At 41.7% G+C, this 24,707-nt stretch overlaps 1 protein-coding gene across 1 annotated transcript in view; it reads right to left on the minus strand.

Moving 5' to 3' along the window:
• Positions 1-454: 454 nt before the first annotated feature.
• The window catches only part of LOC125437020, a 44,976-nt gene continuing 20,723 nt past the window's right edge, over positions 455-24,707 (minus strand). The window contains exons 2-3 of the mRNA XM_048504390.1: positions 981-1,859; positions 455-601 (exon numbers count right to left, since the gene is read on the minus strand). Coding sequence (XP_048360347.1) covers positions 455-601; positions 981-1,859 — 1,026 coding nt within the window. The remainder of the gene's footprint in view (positions 602-980; positions 1,860-24,707) is intronic.

Consider the following 24,707-nt stretch of genomic DNA (forward strand, 5'->3'; position numbering starts at 1 on the left):
GGGGGCGGGGGGTCAAAAAAAATCAAATTTTGCACTTGGGTACATTTTCCCTAGATATGCCTCTGTCCTACCTACAGCCATGAGGTGCAATCTGACCCTTGCCAGTAGTCCATCTTCATGAAGCCACAGGCCATGGTCCAAGAAGCCGAAATGGCCAAACTACCTGCAATGCCAGTTGTTCACCTCCACTGTTCTTTGTTCCTTCCCTGGGCCATGTCCTTCAACTGAGCATAGAGATGAAATGACAACCTGCACATCCAGAACCTTCAGCTTCCTTCCCAGAGCTTCAAAATCCCTTGAGATGTCCCAAAAGCTTCGTCTTCCAATGCCATTTGTTCCCATGTGGATCAAAAGGAAGGGATAATGGTCAGTGGGCTTGACAAGTCTTGTCAGCCTCTCTGTGACATCACAGATTTTTGCCCCAGAGAGGCAGCACATCTCTCAAGACATTTTGTCAGGCCTGCAAATCACTGCTTCTGTTCCCCACAGTAGAAAGTCCCCTACCACCACCACATGTCTTCTCTGGGGTTTTGCAGGGTCCATTCCATTGGCTGAACCTTCTGTTACTTGCATATTCTCCAATTTGCTCATGTGCCTCAACCTTACAGAAAAGGGAGAGAACTTCAAATTGATTATGTAGCTTCGGTCCCTGGTCCCTCTACTTCCATGCATCACATTCCTCCAAATGCCCACCTCCTGTGTTTGCCAACTGCCCTCCTCCACTGAGAAATCTCTTTTTCTAAGTAGCTACGGCAATTTAAGCAGGTCTACTCAGAATCCTACTCAGGTCTATTCAATGAGACTTACTCCCAGGAAAGTGTACGGTAAGTCTGCATCGGCTTGCAGTTTTAGTTCTCTCTTACTTTTCGCTGTCCTCTTCTGACCCTTCACCCAAAGTCTGGAATATCCTCAATCAGATCTAACTAGATGGTTTATTATTTATAGAACAGAATTAAACTTAAATAGGTATACAGACATACAAACAGCAAGATACCAGACAAAAAAAGCATCAGAGTGGCTTCTAGAATGTTTGGCCTTGATAATTTGGCTGATGTTGCTCTGTTATGAAGACTGCCTGGAGCACAGTCTCCACATTTCGGCAAGTCTGCTGTGGTATTCTGAGCCTTTTCATTCTGCATTAATCCTGAAGAAGTCTCATCTGAATTTGGCTTTTTCTCAATGACAGACCAGTGGGAGCATTTCTGAGGGTTCTGCTGGTTTATAAATCTGCCAAGATCTTCTGATGACTTTACAGAACACGGTTCATGAGAACAGGTCCCAGAACTAACTTCTCTTTTTGAAAGTGATGGTTTCTTCTGATCAGTACTGGAGAGGAGATGATTCAGCTTCTCAGGAGGTGATTCATCTTTACAGGCGAAAGAAATGGGATCTTCAGAATGACTTCTATCATGTAAAGGAATGCCTAGTTCTTTAGGATGCTTTTTGAAAGGTAGAACTGGAACCACTTTTTGGGTATGCTTTTTGGGAGACAAACAAATATGTGACTTTTGGGAGCACTTTTTGGCAGGCGACAAACCCTTAGAGTGTCTTGTGGGAGATAAAGGTGGGAGCTCCTTAGGGTTTCCTTTGACTTTCACAGGATGAAAAACAGAACCAAAAGGCTGCTTGCAGAAAGGACATTCTGTTTTGGTTTCCAGCAAGTCCTGCGTGCAAAGAAAGCAGAAACTATGTAAACAGGGGCTTAAGTACAGCATGTTGTCAAAGGTTCCCAAACAGATAGGACACATGGAGTATAGAGATGCATGGACAGGCTGTGTCAATTGGGGAAAATCCTGTATTCGGCTTTGGGGTGAAGGCCTTTTGAGTTCTGTGATCTCCTCATCTGATGACATTGGGACCTACGGGAGAGAGTAGAGAAATAGAGTTGCATCAATAATAATCCTTTGCATTTCTACTGTTACAGCCTTACAAAAGCCCTGACCAAGCCCAAAAAAAGAGTCCTACGGACCAAGTGCAAAGTTGTAACATAACTCCCCATACACATATGATCCCATGCATGTAATGTTAGGAGCTTGGGGGGAAAGTTAATCCTCCCAGGTTTGAGCTGTGGTCTTATAAAATACCTCTGGTTGCTCCCACCTGTGCCTGAAGTCACGAAGGCTCCCCCAGTATCATTCTTCAAAATGTGCAAAATAGAAATGTTCAGGAGAGCATTCTTGTAATAAAACCTCTGTGCCTTTTTTCAGTGTACTGTCTAAACTAGGATTTCCAGCCTCCAAATGGGACCTGAAGTTCTCTTGATCTCCAGATCACAGGGATCAATAATCTTGGAGCAAATAGCAGCTTTGGAGGGTGGAATCAAAAGAATCACATGCTTGCTGAGGTCCCTCTCCTCTTTAAAACCTGAATCCTCTTTCTATTCAGTCTCTCTCTAAGTCAGTTGTGCCATCCAATATTGTTCAAGTAGAAATTCAAGGCTTTTTTTTTTATAAAACCACATAAAATGTGGAGGGAAGCCAACAACTCCCCCCACCATCACCACCACCAATCCTTTGACAAGACCTCTGACATTTCTCCACCGACAAGATCCCTAAAAGCAAAGATGGCTTGAAGAGTTATTACAAATCTGGGAGTTGTCCTAAGGCCGCAGGTGCCATATAGGAGATAATTGTCATTCATCTTAAGAACAAATTAAATCAAAGCAATACAATAAAGTATGTCTGCTACAATTTCAGACACCTGGTTAAAAAGGACCAATGAATGATGCAGTGGGTGAGTCAGCCCATTAGTTTGGTCGGAGGTGAGAGGAGAAATCCAAGGTTCCAGCAGGTGACAGTTACTGGGAGTGGCAACTCAACTGTCACTCTAGCTGAAACTTGCTGGTGGAGGAGTTTTGACTGCTGCCTGGTAAATAGAAATCAAAGACCAGCACAGCTACCCTCTGAAGAAATCAGAGAGGTGAAGCATTCTCCAGCTCTGCATTCCCATACCAGAAGATTCCACAGACTGTCAGACACTTGTTCAACAGACTCTGTCCATAAAAAAATACCCTACTCTAGTATAAATACAATTTTAACAGGGAGAATCATCATGGGTCCTGAGCTGGTGTAGTGTGGATGTTAAGAGCAGTGGTCTGGGAGGGAGCTGGTCAAATTTTGCCTGTCTCGAAGCTCTCTAGCGACTCCTAAGCAATCTCCTCAGCCTTCACCATCTGCAATAATGCTGGCCTACCTTACAAGGGTAGAACAAGTTAAATATCTTTTGTACTTAAATCACTCTTTTGTTAGGATATGCAAATGAAGGTGCTTGGGAAATGGGAGTTGGTTTCTTCCCTATAAATCAGAGTTCTGAACCACAGATTGGTCTCAGATTAGAAGACAGCTAGAAGTTCATCTGAATATGTCCAGTGCCACAGGATTTAGGAAGGGGTATGCAAACCCATGGGTCTGTCCAATCAGGGCTTTCCTCCAGTCTGTCCACTGCTGTGCTTTGTGTGGTTTCTATCTTGCACACTACTCATTCTGAGAGAAAAGGGGGATGCACACATAAATCAGTGAGATTAGGTAGGAGTACAAAATACAAATAAATTGAATACTGCAGCAGTCATTGCATGCTTTAGTTCCAGAACTAATTTTAGAAATCCTCCTGGTTAAACCAGCCTTAAGGAAGTATGGGATGCAGTATAGAACGAAATTCTGGCATGGGACATAGGAAATCATCTCTACTCCTCTGTTTATGTAATCAGGTATAGGATAGCACATCAAAAGTTACTTATTTTTCACTTATGTGAATCTGTAATTATTTATACAGCAGTGGGAAATGTACTCCTTTGGCAAAATATATATAATGAATTAATTACCAACATATCTCTGGAAAATAGCAGCAGCCATGGAATTTCATGAGAAACATATTTGCTCGATGGGGAAACTAAAGCAGGCAAGGAAATTAATGCATATTATATCCTTTCTTCCCCTCGGTGGCTGTGCTGATTTGAAACATACCCCCCACCCCATCCACCCCACATGCTCAGTTAATAAAAACCAAGAGAAATACTCTGATTCACAGCTATTATACCATTGTAGATTTCTAGATTTCTTGGGCAGAAGTGATGCGCCTAACATAGGAAGTGATGGGGAAGAAACAAGCAATCCTCAAATTGCATTTGCTGAATGAAACTAATGATCCATTGTTGGTGAAGTGTTACAAGAGGATTTTCCTTGAGTATAACACCAGTGGTTATGTTAATGCTGATAGGCATCTGTGACAAATGCCCATATTTGGGAAGTGGTTTCCAGTGAGAGACTGCCCTGAAATAGTTAAGTCCTGCCCAGTCCTGATTGGCTGGAGGAAATTGCTGGGGAGAAGAAAAGGACGCAGCTGGAGTGCTGTGGGGTTTTTTTTCTCTGGGGAGAGTTGGAGTGAGGGAGACTCCAGAAAAGGAGTCTGAGCCCAAAACCTTGTCAGGGCTACAGAAAATATAAAAATTAGGGTGACCCTAGGAAGCTTCTAGGCAGGGACCCACTGTTGGTCATAGGACCATTTGAGAGTTTAAGCGAACTGTCTGAATGACAATAAGTACTTCTGTTCTTTTTGTTTTTGTTTTGTTTAAGTTCCTCAACCCTACCAAAGAAATGTTTGATGTTACCGTTTATTATAAATAAAACCTTTTGTTGTGGGGCTGTAAGGCAATACGGGCTCTGGTGTTTATTATTAGGGAGATCCTTAAAGTCAATAAGGAATTATTCCTGAGGGAATAACTCCCTGGGGCTTGGAACCTGAGAAAGGGGAAATCCTTTCTTTCCTTCCCCCCACCCCTGTTTGTGATTGTGTTACAGCATCAAATGAAGTTATAATTTTCCTGGTGTTATGGCATAATATGCAAGGCAAAAATTGTGCCAGTAAAGTAAAGATCAGATGTGGAAAGCTCTGCTGGTGCCCCCCTCTCTGGCTCCCAGTCCCAAAGATAACTGATAGACCCCCCTCCCCCCAGTTTCCAAATTAAAGGGAAAAAGGCATATAAAACTATGATAAAAACTATAAAGGGCATATAAAACATGATAAAAACTATAAAAGGCATATAAAACTATGATGGCTATGATAACACAGCTTATTGCGGGGGCCTGGCCCACCCCATGCTCACTGACTTCTCATGTGGGCCCCCACCCTCTCAAAACAGCTAGTTCTTTACCCAAATTGTAAAGAAAATACAAGAACACAAATTACACAAAATTGTTCAGAAAGGCATTTCTATAAAGGGCTCCAGTATAAAGGAGGAGGATTTTAAAAAAGGAACGGGATTATAATCTATTCAATTATTGTATGTACTATTTTGCTCTTACAGCCCTATTTTCTGTTTTTGTAATTCCATTTTTCTCTGTTGATTACAAATCACATCCAATATTTGTTTTTTTTAACTTTGTGATTTTCATAATCCTAGGCCTATTGCATTGTTTATTGGATGTCTCATGCTATTTGACAACATTGTCTTTCACTAGTAGTCAGCATTGAATCAGTGAGAAAGATGGGCCATGATAAAAGTTAATTATTTAATTAAGTTACATTATGTGTCCTTTAATAACATAAAAAAAAAAAACCTTCCATCCTACCTGTGGATAATGGGCATATTTAATGGGTTTCATGAACAAAAGCGACTTACAGGTTGTTAGAAAGAAAAGCTATTTTCACTAGATTTTTTTTCATTTTCTACTGTAGTAAAATATAGGAACCAAAATGGTTTTGGAAACTAAAGAACTGGTATTGTTTCTTAGATCCACTAATTAAAACTTAGGCTCATTCCGCACATGCAGAATAATGCACTTTCAAACTGCTTTCAGTGCTCTTTGAAGCTGTGCGGAATAGCAAAATCCACTTGCAAACAGTTGTGAAAGTGGTTTGAAAACGCATTATTTTGCGTGTGCGGAAGGGGCCTTAGCCTCTGTGGATTAAAAGTTATCTATATAGAAGAGAGGAATCAGATGTTCAGCCAAGGGCCTTATACAGCCAACTCAGATATTTCCAAATACCTTCCCCCAGTAAAACTTCAGTTGATTGATCTGCCCACTGAGATGAGTTATTGGGATTGAAGATGATGCCCTCAAAAATCAACTCAGTGTTGAAAATTCACATGTCAAACTTCCAAAGATTTGGGCAAAATGGTAGTAGCAATGTCCAGCATGCAAAGGAACTGAGAAGAAGGCCCAGGAGGGGCGGGCAAGTGGTCACCTAGATAAGGTTGTATGGTTGAAGAGACCTTTTTTCCTGTCCTTAAACTGATACTCGTAGGTCTAATTTCCTCCTTCTTGGAAGTTGGTTCCTCCCTCCTTCCCTAGCTAGCAAGGTAGCTGCAGGCTGTCCCAGTCTGTTAGCTTTCCTATCTGAAATGTAGTTCTCTAAGAAACACTCACCTTTATCTTTTAATCAGTGTGGCTGCCACTTCTTTGTGCACCTAGCATCCTGCTGACACAAAATGCTCCCAGACAAATATATTTCTACAAGTAATGTAGAAACCTTTGCTCACAAAACTCCTGGGGGACCAAGCCAACTCTGTAATGGGTGAAACAGCACTGGGTTGCCTGCTTTTCCACAGACTGAGCAGAAAAGAACAAAGAATTGGCTTGTTCCCAGCCATGATAGAAGCCAGCTGTGGAAGCAGGAGGCTTTTCAGAACCAGGACTGCTGAAACAGGCACCTCAGCCTTTTTGTTATTTCCTAGACAAACCTTTTACCCAGTGCTACCAATTATTCACCTCAGAAACGTCTCTTTCAAAGAAACGCCCATTGATTGCTGAGTTGCTTTCTCCCTCATCTTTTTCCATTGCTCCTTATCCCACTTTGCTTATTATTTTTTTTCTTTTCTTTTCTTTTTGAGTGCAAGCTTTATAAAGGCTTCAAAACATGTTGTTTCCAGATGTAGGCCCCAAGTGTCCTGTCAATAGCTTCCTGTTCTGCTGAGTTCAGAGCAGATGGAATTACACAAGACTTGGCTGAAAAAATCCAACCTTCCATCTTCTTAATTAAACCCTGAAATTGTACAGAGGCTGGCCTGTTTCTGGCTAAAATCTTTGTATACTCCCACCCCCAAAGCTGTAAATGAACAGCTCATTAAAGCCATGACATACCCACTGATTAAGTGTTTAAAACCAGTATTTTTCTCTCAGTAATTATGCCCCTGACCTTCCTCATTAACTTCAGCCTTGTAGAGCTGCCATTCGAAAGGGTGGAGTGTTTATGCCCATAGTGAGTAAACAGTGGTTTGTTGTTGAGCATTGTACATTAGAGATTCTGAAGAACACCTGGCAAATTTGATTTACACAGGCCCCTTGAGCTGTTCTGTAATTTATACAGGAGAAGCCAGTAGTATGTCCCAAGTAACAAAATTAATTTGGGAAAATTTGGGGGGGAAAAAATCTAATTTTGCTCTGCCAGGCAAAGTGATGCTTGGAGCTTTGTGATAATGCTTTGTGGGGACCAAAAGTCTATTCGTGGGACGAACTGGTTTTCAAATATTGTTTAACTGATAGAATACTTGCTATTCTCTCTCAAAATTTCCCAGCCCCCAACTTGGATACAAATCGCATGCCACAGAACCTACTGGAAAAATACCTGTTGTCATTGAGGATTTTAGATGGAGCCTTTATCCATTCACTGGATGGAGGGCAGAGGTTGTGGCTCTGTAGAGCATCTGTCTTGCATGCAAAAGATTTCTTCTTCTTGACCAGGAAAAACAATATATTTTAAGCTGTGCTATGACATCATGTTCCCTGCTTTATTTTGGCATTACCCCAAAACTGGGGCAGACTGCTAAATATTTGTACCATCTAACTGAGCCCAGACAAAGGTGGGTCATTACGAGGACCAGATGCAATGCATTGCCATCAGCTCTGCAACAGGGATGCTTCTGTAATATACCCTCCCCCCAATAGAGTTTGTACAAACTGCCTGTTCTCTGTGGAAACTCTTGAGCATATTCTGTTTATTTGTTCAAAATATTCTCTGCTTAGAGGGGGCTGCTCTCTTATCCAAGACGAACGGTCCTTTAAGCCGAACTATCATGTGACTCTTGAATAGCGACGGTCCTCTTGTTTTGGAGAAGATGGCTCAGTTTTTGTTACAGGTTCTGGCCATGAGTTTATATTTTTATGTTTGCTCAATTTATGCCCAATAAAGGTTTTGTTTGCTTGTTTGATTTCAGATTTAATCCCCCATATCTATAGTTAAAATTATCAGATAGCAGATGGTAAGGAAGATGTTGTAGATGTTGTAGAGCTATTGCCAGGAAATGATCAAATTATCTTAAAGCATTAACGTTATTAGATCAATGAAATTTAAATTGTTAACAAATCTGATACTTCTGTTAACTATAAAACCAAAAGTATTTTGAAGTAATCACTTGAATCAAACAGATTGATCAAGTGATCTAAACTTTTGTTTTTGATGGGTCAGATCCCCTCTCGTGTGAGGATGGTGTAGTTTGGTATGCCAAGATGTATAATTTAATAGATACGGGTTTGTGGTCAATAGAAACAATAGTAGGACTTCCCAATATTTTATTTGTTCAGCAAAATATAGTATAATATAGTGTCTAAATAGTTGGACGTAATAGTACCTCTCTATCCCACACTGGTCAGACATTACCTAGAATACTGTATTCAGTTCTGAGAACCAAAATTCAAGGAGGGTATTGACAAGCTGCCTGGAATGGATCCAAAGGAGGGTGACCAAAATGGTAAAAGGTCTGGAATCCATGCCCTTTGAGGAGAGACTTAGGGAGCTGGGTTTGCTTAGACTGGAGAAGGTTAAGGGGTGACATGCTAGCCATGATTAAATATTTGAAGAGATGTCATGTTGATGAGGAGCAAGCTTATTTTCTGCTGCTCTAGAAACAAAGACAAGGAGTAATGGATTCAAGGTGCAGGAAAAGAGATTCCACCTAAATGTTAGGAAGAACTTCCTAACAGTAAAGGCTATTCGACAGTGGAATACTTCCTTGGAAGGTGGCGGAGTCTCCTTCTTTGGAAATTTTTAAACAGAGGCTGGATGGCCATCTGTCAAGGGTGCTTTGATTGTGTATTCCTGCATAGGAGGGGGCTGGACTTCATGGCCTTTGTAGTCTTTTCCAACTTTATAATTCTATGAAAATACCAAATATTATATAAAATAGCTGGCAGTTGGCATGCTTATAATGTTTGCAACCCCTGTTCATGCTAAGAGCCAACTGGGGAGCTCTCAGCTGATCCTACCCTGCTGCTGCAGCTTTGTTCATGTTGATTTTTTAAATGATGATTTTCTGACCTGATGTGTAGGCCCTGTTATAGGTCCTAGGCTAGCCTGGTCTCGTCAGATCTGAGAAGCTAAGCACATTGGCCCTGGTTATTATTTCAGTAGGCAACCGCCAAGAAATACCTGGGATCTGATGCAGAGGCTGGCAATGGCGAACTACCTCTAACATCTCTTTCCTTGAAAACCCTATGGGGTCACCATAAGTCAGATGTGACGTAATGGTGCACACAAAGGCCAAAAGATGGGGAAAGAATTTTACAAATAAATATTTCCACATTTCTCTCTTCTCACAGACACCAGTTTAAATTAAACAAATAAAGTTATTTTGCTTCTAGAAAATGTTCTGTCTTGAATTTGGATGTTATTCCAGGCAGAGGGATTTTTCTGAGCTAGGGAGCAGCTTTGAAGGGTATTAAGCTTTCTAACTTAATGTTTAAATGGGCGTCCATAAGAAATTACTTTAAATCCAAGTACTTTGGCTTGAAATTTTTCTATATCAGTCTTTCCAAATTACCACTCCTGCACTGACATGAAGATTTACTTATGGCTAGTTCAGTTTTTTATTCACTATCATTATTTGTTTCTTTTTATGATGGAAATTCCTTGAAAATAAGAAATTATATTTGGAAGACAGGAGTGTTTCATGGGGTCACTTGGCATCCTCCAAAAGGGTTAGTTTCCATTTTAAATGGAACTGAAAACTAGATTGTCCTTTGGGGAACAAAATCTCTATGAACCAAAGAGCTCAGTGTTCCTTTCTTTTGTATGAATCTGCGCTTTCCCACAGGTAACGATTACCTGTCAGTTCAGTAGAGACGCCTCAGGTCTGAACGGTCTATGCTACTCACACAGTTCAAAGAAAGATACTGGCCCACGTAACATTACTAATTAAAAAATCACTTGAAGATGTCACCTTTTGGACATTTCTAAGAGAGATCCATAGGCATTTGCTGCTCAGTGTATTTCTCCTTTTCTTAATGCTATTTTTCTTTACCAACTATACTATCATAAAAGTGAAAATAATCAGGATGTGAACATTTTTGGGAAAGTAGATAAATGGGAATAAAACATCCATATAGTTCAAGAAACCAGTTCTTCCATCGAACATGCACAGATTGTGCGTTTTTCACACAATCCAGATAGGCTTCTCTTTATTTGTTGGATGGAAAGGAAGAGAGGTATAACAAAGCCAAACCTCTTTAAAGTAAAAGAAACAATTTACTTTTGAACAGCAGAGTGGTATACAGATGCTTGAATTTTGCAAAAGAAATACACAGTTTTGGACCCCATTTGTGCTGGCCTCCCTCTTTTAAATATACGCATGGATTTGTGCCCGGGAGCTCTTTTATTATCATTTTAAATACATCTGTTGTGTTTCCAGTAAATCTGTGCAGACAATCTTTCCATATACAATTGGAGAAGAGTGGATCAGGATAATCCCCATGGCTCCCCACTCTCTAAGGAGTCTCTGGGAATAAAGACCAAAGACACTCTGTCTCTGGGAATGAAGACCAAAGACAGGTCGTCTGTCATCTCCATCTTGTCCTGTACCAGTTTCCTCCTTCGTGAAAGCTGACAGAACCAACATAGTGTAGTAAAGAGCAACGGACTCTAATCTGGAAAACTGGGATCTATTCCCTGTTCCTTCACATGAAGTTTCCTGGTGACCTTGGGCTAGTCCCAGTTTTCTCAGAACTCTGTCAGCTCTGTTTACCTCACAAGGTGCCTGTTGAGGAGAGGAAGAGAATGTGATAATAAGCTGCTTTAAAATTCCTTCTGGTAGAGAAAAGCAGGATACCAAAAACAATTCTTTTACATTTCAGAAAGTTGGGAGAGGACAGAAACCACTGGCATGGAAGGTTTCAGGTGGTAAACCTGCACTAGGAACTAAGCTGTATTTAGATGCTTGTTTATGGCTCTCTTCTAACTGGTATAGAATTTCCACACCAGGTTGCTTTCTACCACTACCTCCTCTAATTCCACTCTTAGGCGATTTCCTCACTGGCGATTTAACCCAGGATAGGCACCCAAAATATCGAGGTTTGTTCATGACCTACCCACTCCCAAGCCTTGGAACACAGATCAATTCCGGCTCTATTGCTCCCCCCCCCCTTATCCCACGTTCCCCCAGAACCTGGTTGCTTGTGCAACTTTTCTGCAGAGCTCGGTACCAATCCAGATTTGTGGGGAGGTTCGGGCATCTGATTTGCTTTTAAATTTCCCGCCATACACAGTGACGCAAATGCTTCCAGGCAATCAGAGTGCGGCGGCCAATCTGCAATGCGCATGCAGTTTTTTTCTGGTTTCGTTTTCTTTTCACTCAGCTCCTTATGTTCTTCGGTCTAATGCTTAACCGCTCTGACAAGGAAACGAGAGAACGGGAACGCTCGGCAACAAGACTCCTTAGTTCTTTGTTTCTCACCTCTGGCCGAGATAACGACTAAGCGAGAGGACATGCACCACTCTGAAGAGTGACAGGAGCAGGACTCTCCTGTTCCCGCCCCAGCACAGCACGACAGCCAATCAGGAGATGCCAGGCAAACCAATTGCGCAGCAGTGGGGATTGTTGCATTGCTGGAATCCGAGGCAGGCACAGGTGTCTTCAAGTGAAACATGGTGCAGTGAGGACAATGAAACCGCAAGTAAAAGGTGCGGTTTACGTTTAAACTTGGATTAATCTGCATTTAATTTTCAATGGGAGATCGGCCGTAGTATAAGGGGGGAAAGTCAGCTAAGAACACACACACGTACCTTGAATATGCATACTGCTTCGAGTCTTCCTCCTAAAAGCAGATTATAAATGTTGCAATACATATACATATGCCATGTGGGCACAGATGCCAGTCTGCAGCTATAATTAGCACAGCATTTGATTCATTTATTACAATAAAGTGTAAACAAGGTGAATGTTCCTAATTCTTGATGGCACTATAATAATTTAATCCTTATTGAAAAAGTACTCCCAAAACTAGTTTAGATTTTCCATCCTAGACATATAAGAGTGATCACATTCTTTTTTACAAAGTACATATTAATTGTATACAATACTCTGAGTCCTTTTTCCTCAAGCTTTTTTTTGGGGGGTGGGGGGACTTCTGATTCTGAGGTACAGTGGCAAACCAGCAACTTGCTGTGCAGACATGCCCTCAGACCAAACTTACAGGGACTGGTTTTCCTGTGTTCATTCATTTTATATTTTTTTAAAGGATCCATCCATCCCCCTTTCCAGTTGATTCAATTTCAGTGCTTCAAGTCTGGCTCCTGCCCTCATATGTCATTGTGATGTTTTCTGCCTGTGACCCAAGAGCTTCAGCACTGTTTTCCTTCCTGACTCAGGAAAGAAAGAGGAACCTGGTTAGTACATCCCACTCATCACAGTTTTTTAAACCTTCAATGCTGTTTCCTTTCGCTGCACAGCTGCATTTCTGTTCTATCTACCTACCTTCCTGGATTCAGTCTCTGGGCCCCAAAATCAGTTTGCTTGTACGTGTGCAATTTCATCAGTTTTTGGATGTTTCTAGTCATTGGCAGAATTTGTCTATGTCTTGCAAGTATTTCTTTGGCTAAAGATAGATTTCAGTATAGATTTAATAGGCATTTTTAGTATAGATTTAATAGGCATCCTGGCCTGGCAAAATATACAACAAGATTAATGTTTATTTTAAGACTATAGGTTTAATCCAAACAGCTTTTCCACCGATGAAAATGGGAGGACTCTTTTGACCATGCAATACTATGCTGGGAATCATGGTACTTGCATGCACAAAAACCATGTGGGCTGTAGTAAGAAAGAGAATTGGGGGAGAACTGAGTAAAAAAAGCTGGCTGGATCCAACCCAGTACTGTAAGCTAGTGGCCAAATAAATGCCAGGACTGTGGTTGAAGGCTGCTATGGTTTCCACCTTGCTGGCCTCCCCTCCCCCCTCCCCTCCCCTCCCCCCTTTCCTTTTATCTTAATGTATCCTTAATATCATCACTTGATTTGATATAATTTCAAATAAATAAATAAATAAAATACAGCACTGTATGTAGCTCATTCACAGTGCATAGGAACTACATGTGGGTGTTGGTGATGCAAACCTTGGGCTTGTATTCTTCATAGAATGGCTTGTGTGAACTATACCAAGCTCCCTCCAAGCTATTCTTCTTGGTTTTCCATCCCCTAAAGGTAGTATTTCAGGTAGCAGCAAGATGGGACAGGCAGGAAAGTCAGCTTCTATGGATGCAAATCTTTTTTTGTCTTCAGATATCTAGGCAGGAATTAAACTTTAATTGCTTTTCGCCATATGTGACAAAGAGAGCTTTAAAACTCATCTTTAAGTAGCAACTATAGAGAACAGTAATGTCAGTAGTGTTGATATTTCAGCAATGAGCAACCTCCTTCTTTGAAGGGGCAGCTTCTCTTTCCATCTTCCCTTCCATTCTTTCTTAATAACTACAGGTTTATTGACAAGGTCTGGGTACAAAGGAGAAATTGGCGAAGCTATTTTTTTAAAAATCCATTTTCAGTCATTTATCTTGAAAGCTTATTTTGTGGTGAACATAGAGTACCAAGAAACCGTTCTTTATTGTTGCTAGAATTCAGTAATTAATAGATACCCCAAAATGTTTCTCTGCGTAATGTCTTTGTGAACATTTGGGGAGCTAGAATGAAAAAGTGTCATAGAAAACAACTGTTAACTACTTTTCTGCTAGGAAAAAAGATTCCTAGAATTGTAATTGAGGTGACTTTATTATTTAACTAAAAGTGATTTTATTATTAATAATAATATATGTTGATTGATTGATATGTCAGAAGCCACCATGAGCCCAGCTTTTCCGGAGTAGGATGGGGTATAGAATAAAATAAATAATTGTAATTTTAGCTCACATTCTGCACTACAGTTCTGTGCAGAATTATTCTAGTCTAAATCCACTTACTTCAACAGGTTTAGATGGCAGAAATGTGCATAGGATTGCACTGAAAATAACTAGTACAGAAAGAAATTACACTAGCTATACCAATGCAAACAAAGAGAATAGAGGGCAAATTGGGGCCCAAAATAGTCAAGTCAGTAGGGGAAGTGTTTTATATTAACTCTAGTAAATGTGGTATATAATAACTAACCCTGCCTCTGACAGGACTTTATTGATATTTATGTTTTACAATAATGGCTGATTGTGTTGTAATGTGATTTCTTTTAAACAGATACATTTAAGTAATATAAAATCAGTTCTAAAGTGCAGGTATATTAAGTGCTGTCGAGTCACTTCCAACTTATGGTGACCCTATGAATTAATAACCTCCAAAACATTCTATCATCAACAACCTTGCTCAGGTCTTGCAAACTGAGGGCCAATGGCTTCCTTTGTTGAATTCATCCATGTCATGTTGGGTCTTCCTCTTTTTCTGCTGCCTTTAACTTTTCCTAGCCTTATTGTCTTTTCCAGTGACTCTTGTATCCTGATAATGTGACCAACATGCAATAGCCTCAGTTTCATCATTTTAGATTCTAGGGACAGTTCAGGCTTGATTTGATCTAAAACCCACTGAGTTGTGTTTTTGGTGGTCCACAGTATCTGTAAAACCCTCCTCCAGCATTGCAGTTCTTCCTGTCTACGTTCTTTTTTGTCCAACTTTCACACCCATACATAGTAATGGTGAATACTATGGCATGAATTATCTGGATTAAGGTCACCAGCAACATATCTGTTCATTTAAGAACATTTTCTACCTCCTTTGTGGCTGCCCTTCCCAGTCTCTATCTCTTTCTCATTTAATGGTTGGAGTGATGCAACTTTTGGTTGGTACAAAATCCTTTTGGTTGATGATGGAAACAAGGAATAGAAGCTCTTAAACAATTTTGATTCATGTCATTAAAGCATCAATATATCGAAATTAGACACTGCAGTGTACTGAGTGAGAGAGAGATTTTGTTGAGAAGTTTTTCAAATAGACTGGTACTTTACAAGAATCCTAAAAATTACTGTGTAATAGACTTCTCTATTCTAGTGATTCTATTTAGTTTTTGTTAAAATGTCACACTTCCAGTGTTCAGACATTCAGTGGCTTTCAAGCTGATGTTCCATGTTCATTACTTGAATGTCATGTGTCAAATTTGCATATACCAGACATCCCACAGGAAAGCCTGCATATCCCTTTGGACATACAATTCCTACTTTTTAAATGTTGAGCATTAACACTGGCATAATTAGTAGTTCATGCAGGGGGGCCCGCCGGATATGCAGGGGGGCTGGCTGGATACCCATGGGGCCAGCTGGATATGCAGGGGGGCCAGCCGGATATTCCCCGTGGCCAGCCGGGTAAGCAGGGGGGCTGGCCAGATACGCAGGGGGCCGGCCAGATATGCAGGGAGGCCGGCCAGATATGCAGGAGGACCAGCCAGAACACAGGGGGGGCCGGCCGGATATGGGTTCAGGCAAGGGAAAGGCTTAAGGCAAACCCCCAAAACCTCAAACTGACCATAGCCCTATTCTCAGACAGCGCCCTAGAACTCAACGTAACACTAAGGCAACCCTGAGTCCCTGTACTTGCCTGAACCCTAACCCTAACTTACTATTTTTATTTAATTTATTCAGTCATAAATTGTTCCCAAAATTGTTATAAAAACCCAAAACCTGAAACTGAGCACAGCCCTATTCTCAGACAGCGCCCTAGAACTCAACGTAACACTAATACAAGCATGAGTCCCTGCCCCTGCCTTAACCCTAACCCTAACTTAATATTTTTATTCAATTTTTCAGTCATGAATTGTTCCCTAAATTTTCATAAAAACCCAAAACCTGAAACTCACCATTGCCCTATTGTTGGACTATACCCTAGAACTCAACGAAACACTGAGGCAAGCCCGAGCCCCTGCTCTTGCCTTAACCCCAACCCTAACTTATTATTTTTATTTAATTTATTCAGTCATAAATTGTTCCCAAAATTGTAACAAAAATAAATTAAATAAAAATATTAAGTTAGGGTTAGGGTTAACGCAAGGGTAGAAGCTGAGGCTTGCCTTATTGTTACGTTGATTCCTAGAGCACAGTACGAGAATGGGGCTATGGTCAGTTTCAGGTTATGGGATTTTATTACAATTTTGGGAACAATTTATGACTGAATAAATTTTATAAAAATAAAAAGTTTGGGTTAGGTTTCAGGCAATGGCAAGGGTTAATGCAAAACCCCAAAACCTGAAACTGACCATAGCCCTATTCTTGGACAGCACCCTAGAACTCTACGTAATACTAAGACAAGCCTGAGCCCCTGCTCCGCCTGAACCCTAACCCCAACTTACTATTTTCATTTAATTTATTCAGTCATAAATAGTTCCCAAAATTGTTATAAATGCCCGAAACGTGAAACTGACCATAGCCCTATTCTCGGACAGCACCCTAAAACTCATCGTAACGCTATGGCAAGCCCGAGCCCCTGCTCTAGCCTTAACCCAAACCCTAACTTATTATTTTTAATAATGACACCATCCAGGTTTGGGGGACTTTGCTTCAGGGGGTTCAATTCTACGGGACCCAAAAAGGGTAGGGCCCATCTCCCACAGCCCCTGAAGCAAAGTTGCACAAACCTGGATGGTGTCATCCAGAGACTCTCCTGAAGATACCCTGAAAGTTTTGTGACTGTACCTTCAGAAATATGCACCCCACAGCCCTCCACTAGAAATTCCCCATTGACAGCAATGCAGCTAAGTCACTGCAGAGCAAAGAATTTTGGGCAAATTTCTGGGGGTGCCTGCAGGGGGTGTATTTTTAGACATTTTGGAGCCAAACTATCAGGGTATCATCAGGTGACTGTTCTGATGATACCTCCCAAGTTTGGTACAGTTTGGTTCAGGAGTACCAAAGTTATGGACCCTCAAAAGGGTAACCCCCATCTCCTTAGCTCCCATTGGAAAGCATGGGGGATCGGAGCACCCCTTTTGAGGGTCCATAAATTTGGCCCCCTCAATCAAACTGCACCAAACTTGGGGGTATCATCAGGACAGTCACCAGATGATACCCTGAAATGTTGGTGCCGATACATCTAAAAATGCGCCCCCTGCAGGCCAAAACGTGAAAAAACACCCCAAAAATAAAAACGCATTCGAAATTCTCGGACGTTCCGGCAGATTTGGGGCAGTCCGAATCTGCAAGGTTTGGAATTTGGCCAATCTGAGCCCATTGATCCGAATCTGGTCCGAATCCGAATTGGAACGAATCTTGCTGGTATCGACCAACTCTATTAACTTCTAATGCCAAACAAAATCTTGGAGAAATCTGGATGAGAAGATTTTCAAAGGCATCCCTGCATACAATATGTGCTGTCCCTACTCATGTGCTGTCAAGTCACAATCAACTTATGACAATCCCAGCAAAGGGCTTCCAAGGCAACTGAGGAACAGAAGTGGTTTGTCATTGCCTTCATTCCCAGTCTTCCCTGATGGTCCACCATCCAAGTACCAACCATGCGTAGTTTCTAAGATCTGATGAGATTGGGCTACACCATGTTGTCTTCTCTCCCAAAGGCATCCCTAGGTGCATCCAAATGTGAACTTGAATTTCACACTGCATATGGTCAAGAGATGTATATTTGAATGTGAGGGAGGTTCAGTACACTTGCCTTGACAACTGGGATCCATTCCTTCTTCCTACCCACCCCTCTCTTGTCCTTTGGTTCACAGTTTTGCACACATTTACCTAAACCAGTGATGGCGAACCTTTTTGAGACCGAGTGCCCAAATTGCAATCCAAACCCACTTATTCATAGCAAAGTGCCAACCTGGCAATTTAACCTGAATGCTGAGGTTTTAGTTTAGAAAAAACGGTTGGCTCCCTCTTCCTCAGCCCCACGCGCTCAAGCAGGGGCCAGCCTGCTGTAGCCTCCAGCAAGTCCCGCTCACACCGCTTTGTGCCTCTCTAGCATCTCTGCCTCATCTGTGCCCCCCCCCCTCGGGCAGCAGCCACCCAGAGCACAGGCAGCAGGCCCGCCAGCCAAGTCCTCCCTGCTCACTGCGATGCACACACATCATTCTCAATGACCCAGGCCAGCCTAGGTGTGTGTGGGGTGTGTGTGATTTTCCACCCCCACATGACGAACTCTGTGTGCACGTGCCCACAAGAGGGCTCCGAGTGCCACCTCTGGCACCCGTGCTATAAATTCGCCATCACTGACCTAAACCATATGGAAAAAATGCTGTAAATGTGTGTGTGTATTGTTTTATGGTGATAAAAAGGAATTAAAAATGCAACTCCTCCCAGTTTGGCTCAGTTCTACTTAGGACTTCTGCTTTATCATTGGGCATTGTCTAGAAGTGAAGCCATCCTGAAGCCAACTCATCAGTCTTTTCTGTGTGGGCACTAGAGTCAATGTATGTCTTTCCAGCAGTTTAATTCATTAGCCTGCCAGAGAGAAGATATGTGACTTAACTACTATTTGGAAGAAAGATCTATCAGGTTAAATAAGGGACATATTTTATTGTTTCTGATTTTTTACTTCCTGACAGGATATTACCACAAGAGTGCTGGCCTTTGAAGTTGCATTTATTAGCAAAGTGCTCTAAAAGAATCCAAACCTCATGAAATCCTCAGTAGTAAATAGTAGTATCTATCTGCCTTCAGAAGGATGACACATTTTCAGAGCTCTACTTACTATTGTTGTCTGGCCTTTACGCTTCAAGTCTGGAAACTGATTTAATCGGTAATTTTGATAATTTCTATTCTGACTTCTCTAAGGCCTAAAATAATGGGAAAAACATAATTAGATAAAGAATATCTTAGGTTGGCATTCAAAAATTAGCTCACTTGGTTCCCACTGAATATCTGTGAAAAGGGTGTTTTATAAATCATCATGGCACCATTACAGAAGAGTCCCTGTCCCATTCTGTCACCATCCTTATTTCAGATTATAGTCACCTGGACCAGAGCTTCAGATGATGAGCACAGAAACTGGACAAGTTCATATGGGAATACTTGTTCCATCAAACACCTTGGGTCTCAGGCCATAGGGGTGTGTGCAATCTAGGGCTGTGGTGGCAAACCTATGGCACTCCAGATGTTCATGGACTACAATTCTCATCAGCCCCTGCCAGCATGGCCAATTGACCATGCTGGCAGGGGCTGATGGGAATTGTAGTCCATGAACATCTGGAATGCCATAGGTTCACCACCACTGATCTAGGGCAATCTCCTCTTAGCTATCTCCTCTCCCAGCTATTTCTATATTAGACACTGAACAAATGTCCCATTCTGAATTGATAGTGGCTTTTAGGCTTAAAGCAAAAACTTTTAGTCCTAAAGCAACTCCATTGATAATCTGTGAGATGTAGTCTGTGCCAATCTTCCCAACCCTTATGAGTGACTATGCACAGTGTTTTAAAAATCATAACCAGCACATCAAGTTGATCCCAAAATAATCTGATAACCAATAAAAATTCAGTAGTTCAGGTGATATATGTGCTAGGTAGATTATAATAGATGATAGTTGTAGTGCCCCAACAGCCTTCTCACAATATGTATACAGGTTTTTCCACTTTTATTAAGACCGAGCTGCCTGCCAGGTTGTGTGTGAGGGTTTTGAGTTTATCTGCTGAACCCAAGAAATTCCAGAAAGGTGAAGAGAGCTTTTTCACTTAAAACAAATCCCTCTTTTCAAGGCAGGAGAGAACTGAGGCAAGTTCAACCTACAGAAGCAAAGATTTATTGAACACAAAAATGGAATTAGGACATATTTCAATAGATGAAAACCAGGCAGGAGTAAACTACACACAGTCTTTGGTTTCTCTCACTGGCACATGATTTAATCAACTTTCCCCAGTTTCTCAGTTTTTTAGATGTTATATTACTTATGAATTTGCAGTTTTGTCTTGAATTACTCTTAGATATTACTGACTTATGGATTTAAAAAACTCTTGAGTTCTAACGTTTTGGTACCCTTTCTCATAGTATACACAGAGACTTTACACTGTTAAACACCCTTTCTTCACAACACTTCCAGCAGATCACCAGCACAGCAGACAGGGAATCTTCCTTTGAGTATGGCCATTTCCCCACTGAATACAACCAGCTTACAAAAGAAACAGCACTTTTTCATTATGGTTTCTCCCTCCCCGCTGCAGCATGTATCTAGTGAAGACCTCAATGTCTATTGCAAATTCAAGCAATGTAACACTCCCCACGAACACGTGATCTGCTCGACGGGTCTGTTCTTCCTTGTCCTGAATGGCTGTTGTGTTGTGTTTGGGCGGGAACTTTTTAAAAACCTTTTTTTTCCACAGCTACGTCGCTAGGTAGATGCATAGGCAGAATTTCCCCGCCTTCTGATTGGCTATTGTGTTGGAGCGGGAACACTACTCCACCCTGACTGAAAATTCATGTTATTCTTCTTCTCGTTTTTACGTTCGAACGTAGCCACGCATAAACAATTTATTGAAATCATTATACCATAGCTTCCTATTTACATTCCTTCATAGCCACACCCAGCACGGCACACACAAAAAGGCTGCATGCGCTCTGCACACAGCCCACTGTGCTCTGATTGGCTGGAAGGTACAAAGGGCGGGAAGAATAAGCCACGTCTGTCCCCTGTTTCTCCCCACCAATCCGGCTTTGGAGCGTGATTAGGGAAAAAGGTGCACTTCAATGTAGATTTTGAAAAAACACGGGATAAGGGGTGGAGCGCATGCCAGAACCGGGATTAATCCGTGTTCGGCACTTAAGCGGTGGGGAGTTCTTGCTTAAACCATGTTTTTTCACGAGAGTATCACACGATAAATTGACCTTGGGGAATTGACCTATAATTCCCTTTCTAACTGGCAAAGGAATAGTTCTGTCTTCCAGATACATTCCTTCTACCCTTTATTTGTGGTCACTGTGGAAAGTCTCTCACTATTCCACTTTAGCCTTGACCACTAAATAAGCTTCCAGTTCTCTTGCCTATGTATTTTTTGTTCTCAGTATACACTGGCATGCAATATATTTCAGGCCAAATTCACTGTCTGACTTAAAACCCCTCAGAGCAGATTTTCCACGCACACAGTTAAGGGACTTGATGTTAACACGCAGGAATCAAAATCCAAAAGCCCTCAATCTTTTCCCTTTCAGAGAGATACCTCCTCTCTTTGGTTGTCAGCTGATTTGCTGCACCAATCTACTAAAGATGATGTAAAGATGATGTAAAACGAATAGGGAAAATATATAGGCAATTATTATTTAAAACTGAACAGGAAGTGGTTAACAAGAAGTCATGACCTATTGGCCTCAGAACATCAGAGGAAATATCAAGTTAGACAAATGGATTAAACTGTGGAAAGATATTAACAAATTTACATTGAGTATGGATCTCAAATAAATTTTCTATAAAATTTTCCCTAGGTGGTATTTTATACCAGTAGCATTACCTGCGATGAATAAGAATTGTTCTGCAATGTGTTGGAAATGTGGAGTTAAAAAGGGTACTTTTTTTTCATTTATGGTGGCAATGTAGGAAGGTGTGAGATTATTAGAAATTGATTCATGAAAAAATACAAAAGATTATGAAGACAAAATTTGAAATGACTCCAGAATCATATTTGTTAGGTATAGGTAATAATAAAAGCGTAAAACATAATAATGTTTTGTTTCTCTGCTTAATCACTACAGCCACAATTGTTTTGGCAAAAAACTGAAAACTACAAACAATCCCGACCATAGGAGAGTAGATAGAAAAAGTTTGGACTAAATTAAATTGAGAGAAAAACTCCTTAGAAAAATTTAAGGTGACCTGGTTTATATTTTTGAACTATTTATCGGAACAATGTAAAATAAGTTTGCCAGAGGTAGGGTTAGAAGAGTAGGAGAGAACGAGTATACTAAGAATAAGATAGTATGAAGATAATAAAAATGATAATAAGATTATATATCTAACAACAAAATGGCTAAATGTGCGGTGAAACATTCCTTCTTTAGACTGACATGATTGAGATCAGTGATGGAAGCTAATGAATATGTCTAATAGTGTATATTTGTTTAAGTCAGTGAATGTTCTTAATCCGCTTTACACTTGTTTTCATTTTTGATGTTTTGGATCTCAGCTTGGGGTAGTTATCTTGACTTGTAAGCATTGGTTTTCTGTCGATTCTTTAATGTGTTTGTGTTTATAGGAGTTAGTAATAAAGTTTTGTACTAAAAGGGTGACTGCACAACCACAGTATTATACACAAGTGCATACTTGATAATATCAGAAGCAATCCTAAGCAAATCTACTCAAAAGTAAATCCTACTGGTTTCATTAGGATCTACTCCCAGGTAAGTCTGCATAGGATTGCAAGTGTAGTCTTCAAAAAAATTTAAAAAAACGAAAGAGGCAATGTTAAAATGTGGGATATTGTCATGACTCCCTCAATGATTCTAACTTAGAATCCCTCGGTGAAGAGCCAAAGTCAGTGACTGAGGAAGACCAGAGGGACCAGAAAGAGCTGCCAGTGACATAGACCACCTTCCCAGAGGGAAACCTCTCCATTAACCTCAGAGATAGCGTCCAGGCCTCTTCCATGCAGGTCTTGACTCTGACCCTGTAGTCCCCAGGATTCTGTTTCAGCCTGCAGGAATGCTGGCAGCAGAGGGCCCAGGCCAATGTGGCACAAAGTAAGTGAAGTGTCAGGCTGCCTGCATGCAACACCACTGAAGAAAAGTGTACTTAGGGTGAGTCCTTGCAGAAGAAGTTCTGACTCCTGGGGAGGCCTCCAAAGCCTGAAGATATCTCTGGTATTTTACCTACCTGTTGCTATCAGTGGCATGATGATAAAAAAATATTGTTATATTTTGACTAAAAGCTGGTAGAGCACTCTATTCATTAAAACATTTATGCACAGTGTATCAGGGTGACTTGAGACCACATAAAGGTGCTCTGGAGGCTGAATCTGGCACGCAAACTATTAACTGGCTGTATTAATTGAGTCTTCTTTGGGGTTTAGCCTGCAGCAAAACATAAAGATTGAAAAATAAATGGTGTTCTATTTTTTACTCACCATTTTTAAAGTTGGTTTCCTGAAGCTGTACAAATTTCAATTTCCTTTAAGGTGCTCCTTGCACCTGATCAAACATTCATAAGGAGTTCTACAGGATGCCTTGACTTGTTGCAACGGGAGCATAAGAGGAAACAATCAAGAGACTGGGCAATTTCCATCACACTTCATTTCAGGACCGGGTAGCCTGTGATTAAACGTGACCCTTCAGCATGATCACACAAAAGCTCACTAAAAATGTTGCATTTTTCTTTCACAGGCGGACCTCATTTCCTGTAGCCTGCTGAAAGATGCCCACAGCTGGCCAGCTGTGAATTTAAAACTATCCAATAGCCATGAGTGTCTTGACTTCCTCATCCATACGCTAGCATTTAATGAAGGAAGGGCAGAAATTGGCTCAGGGAATTCCCCTCCCTGTCGTGAGTCTTGCCTTCAAACTATCAGGAATATGAATCTCTGATGAGTAGGATGTGATAACATTTTCTTTTTTCAAAAGGATGACCAGCCTTCCTCATGTAAGATAGCAGGCTTGCCAGCCATGTCTGTTTTCCATCTGAGCCTAACAAGGGTGGTGTAGTGATGCACTGCTGACCCAGCAGCACCGTGGTAGAACGGGGTTGTTAGACGCCAATGGACTCTAATGGGCTCCTTGGTGGTCGCATCGCGACTCCCCCCACTCCTCATCCCCCCCCTATGAGTCACGGGTCATGAACTGTCTGCCTTGGTCAGGGTCATCCGGGCTTAGGGACAATGGTCTTGCCCCCCAGGTGAGGATTAGGTCCTCAGACGCTTTTACGCCTCCTTCCTCAAGATCGTAGCCAGGTGGTGAGATCATGCATCAGCATGATGATCTCCCAGGTCTCCCCGGTTCTCCGCTTCATCTCCCTACTCCACCTCCTTTACACGCCCTTGGCACAATGAAACCCTAATAAAAGGTGCGAGGAGACCAGCACAGGGGCAGAGTTGCCAGTGGGATCATGAAAACTCAAGCGCTTCCTGTTGCTGACGCCTCCGCGCCAGATGAGAACTCTCCTCCGCTCTCACTTATCTCCTTTAGCTTTTAATGGTTCTTCTGCGGGTTGGACTACAAGCTGGTGCCGAAAAAACCCGGAATCCTCAACCTCCACCCTGCTCCACCGTCAGCTTGGGAAGGGTCAGCGACATACCGGGAGTCCGCTGATCGGGCGCAATCCAGGGACCAACGTTTTCGGGTATCGCCTGTCCCCTCTTGATCGGCGTGATCCAGAGACATCGCTGGCCCTAGGGACACTCTCTCTCGTCCGACGGAACACCGGTGAGTATGGGAGCTTGCAAAAGCAGGGCTTTAAGTGACAAGCATCGCTGGATCTAATCTGGAAAGCTGCTTAACGGTCGCGGCAGGGTCCCCGTAAGAGAAGCGGAGCTGCGCGCAAATTGGTTGAGGGAGATTGAAGCTCAGCGTCCATGGTACCCAGAGTGGGGGACATTGAATCTTAAGGACTGGGAGAA

This window comes from Sphaerodactylus townsendi, linkage group LG07, assembly GCF_021028975.2.
Source record: "Sphaerodactylus townsendi isolate TG3544 linkage group LG07, MPM_Stown_v2.3, whole genome shotgun sequence".
Classification (NCBI taxonomy): domain Eukaryota; kingdom Metazoa; phylum Chordata; class Lepidosauria; order Squamata; family Sphaerodactylidae; genus Sphaerodactylus; species Sphaerodactylus townsendi.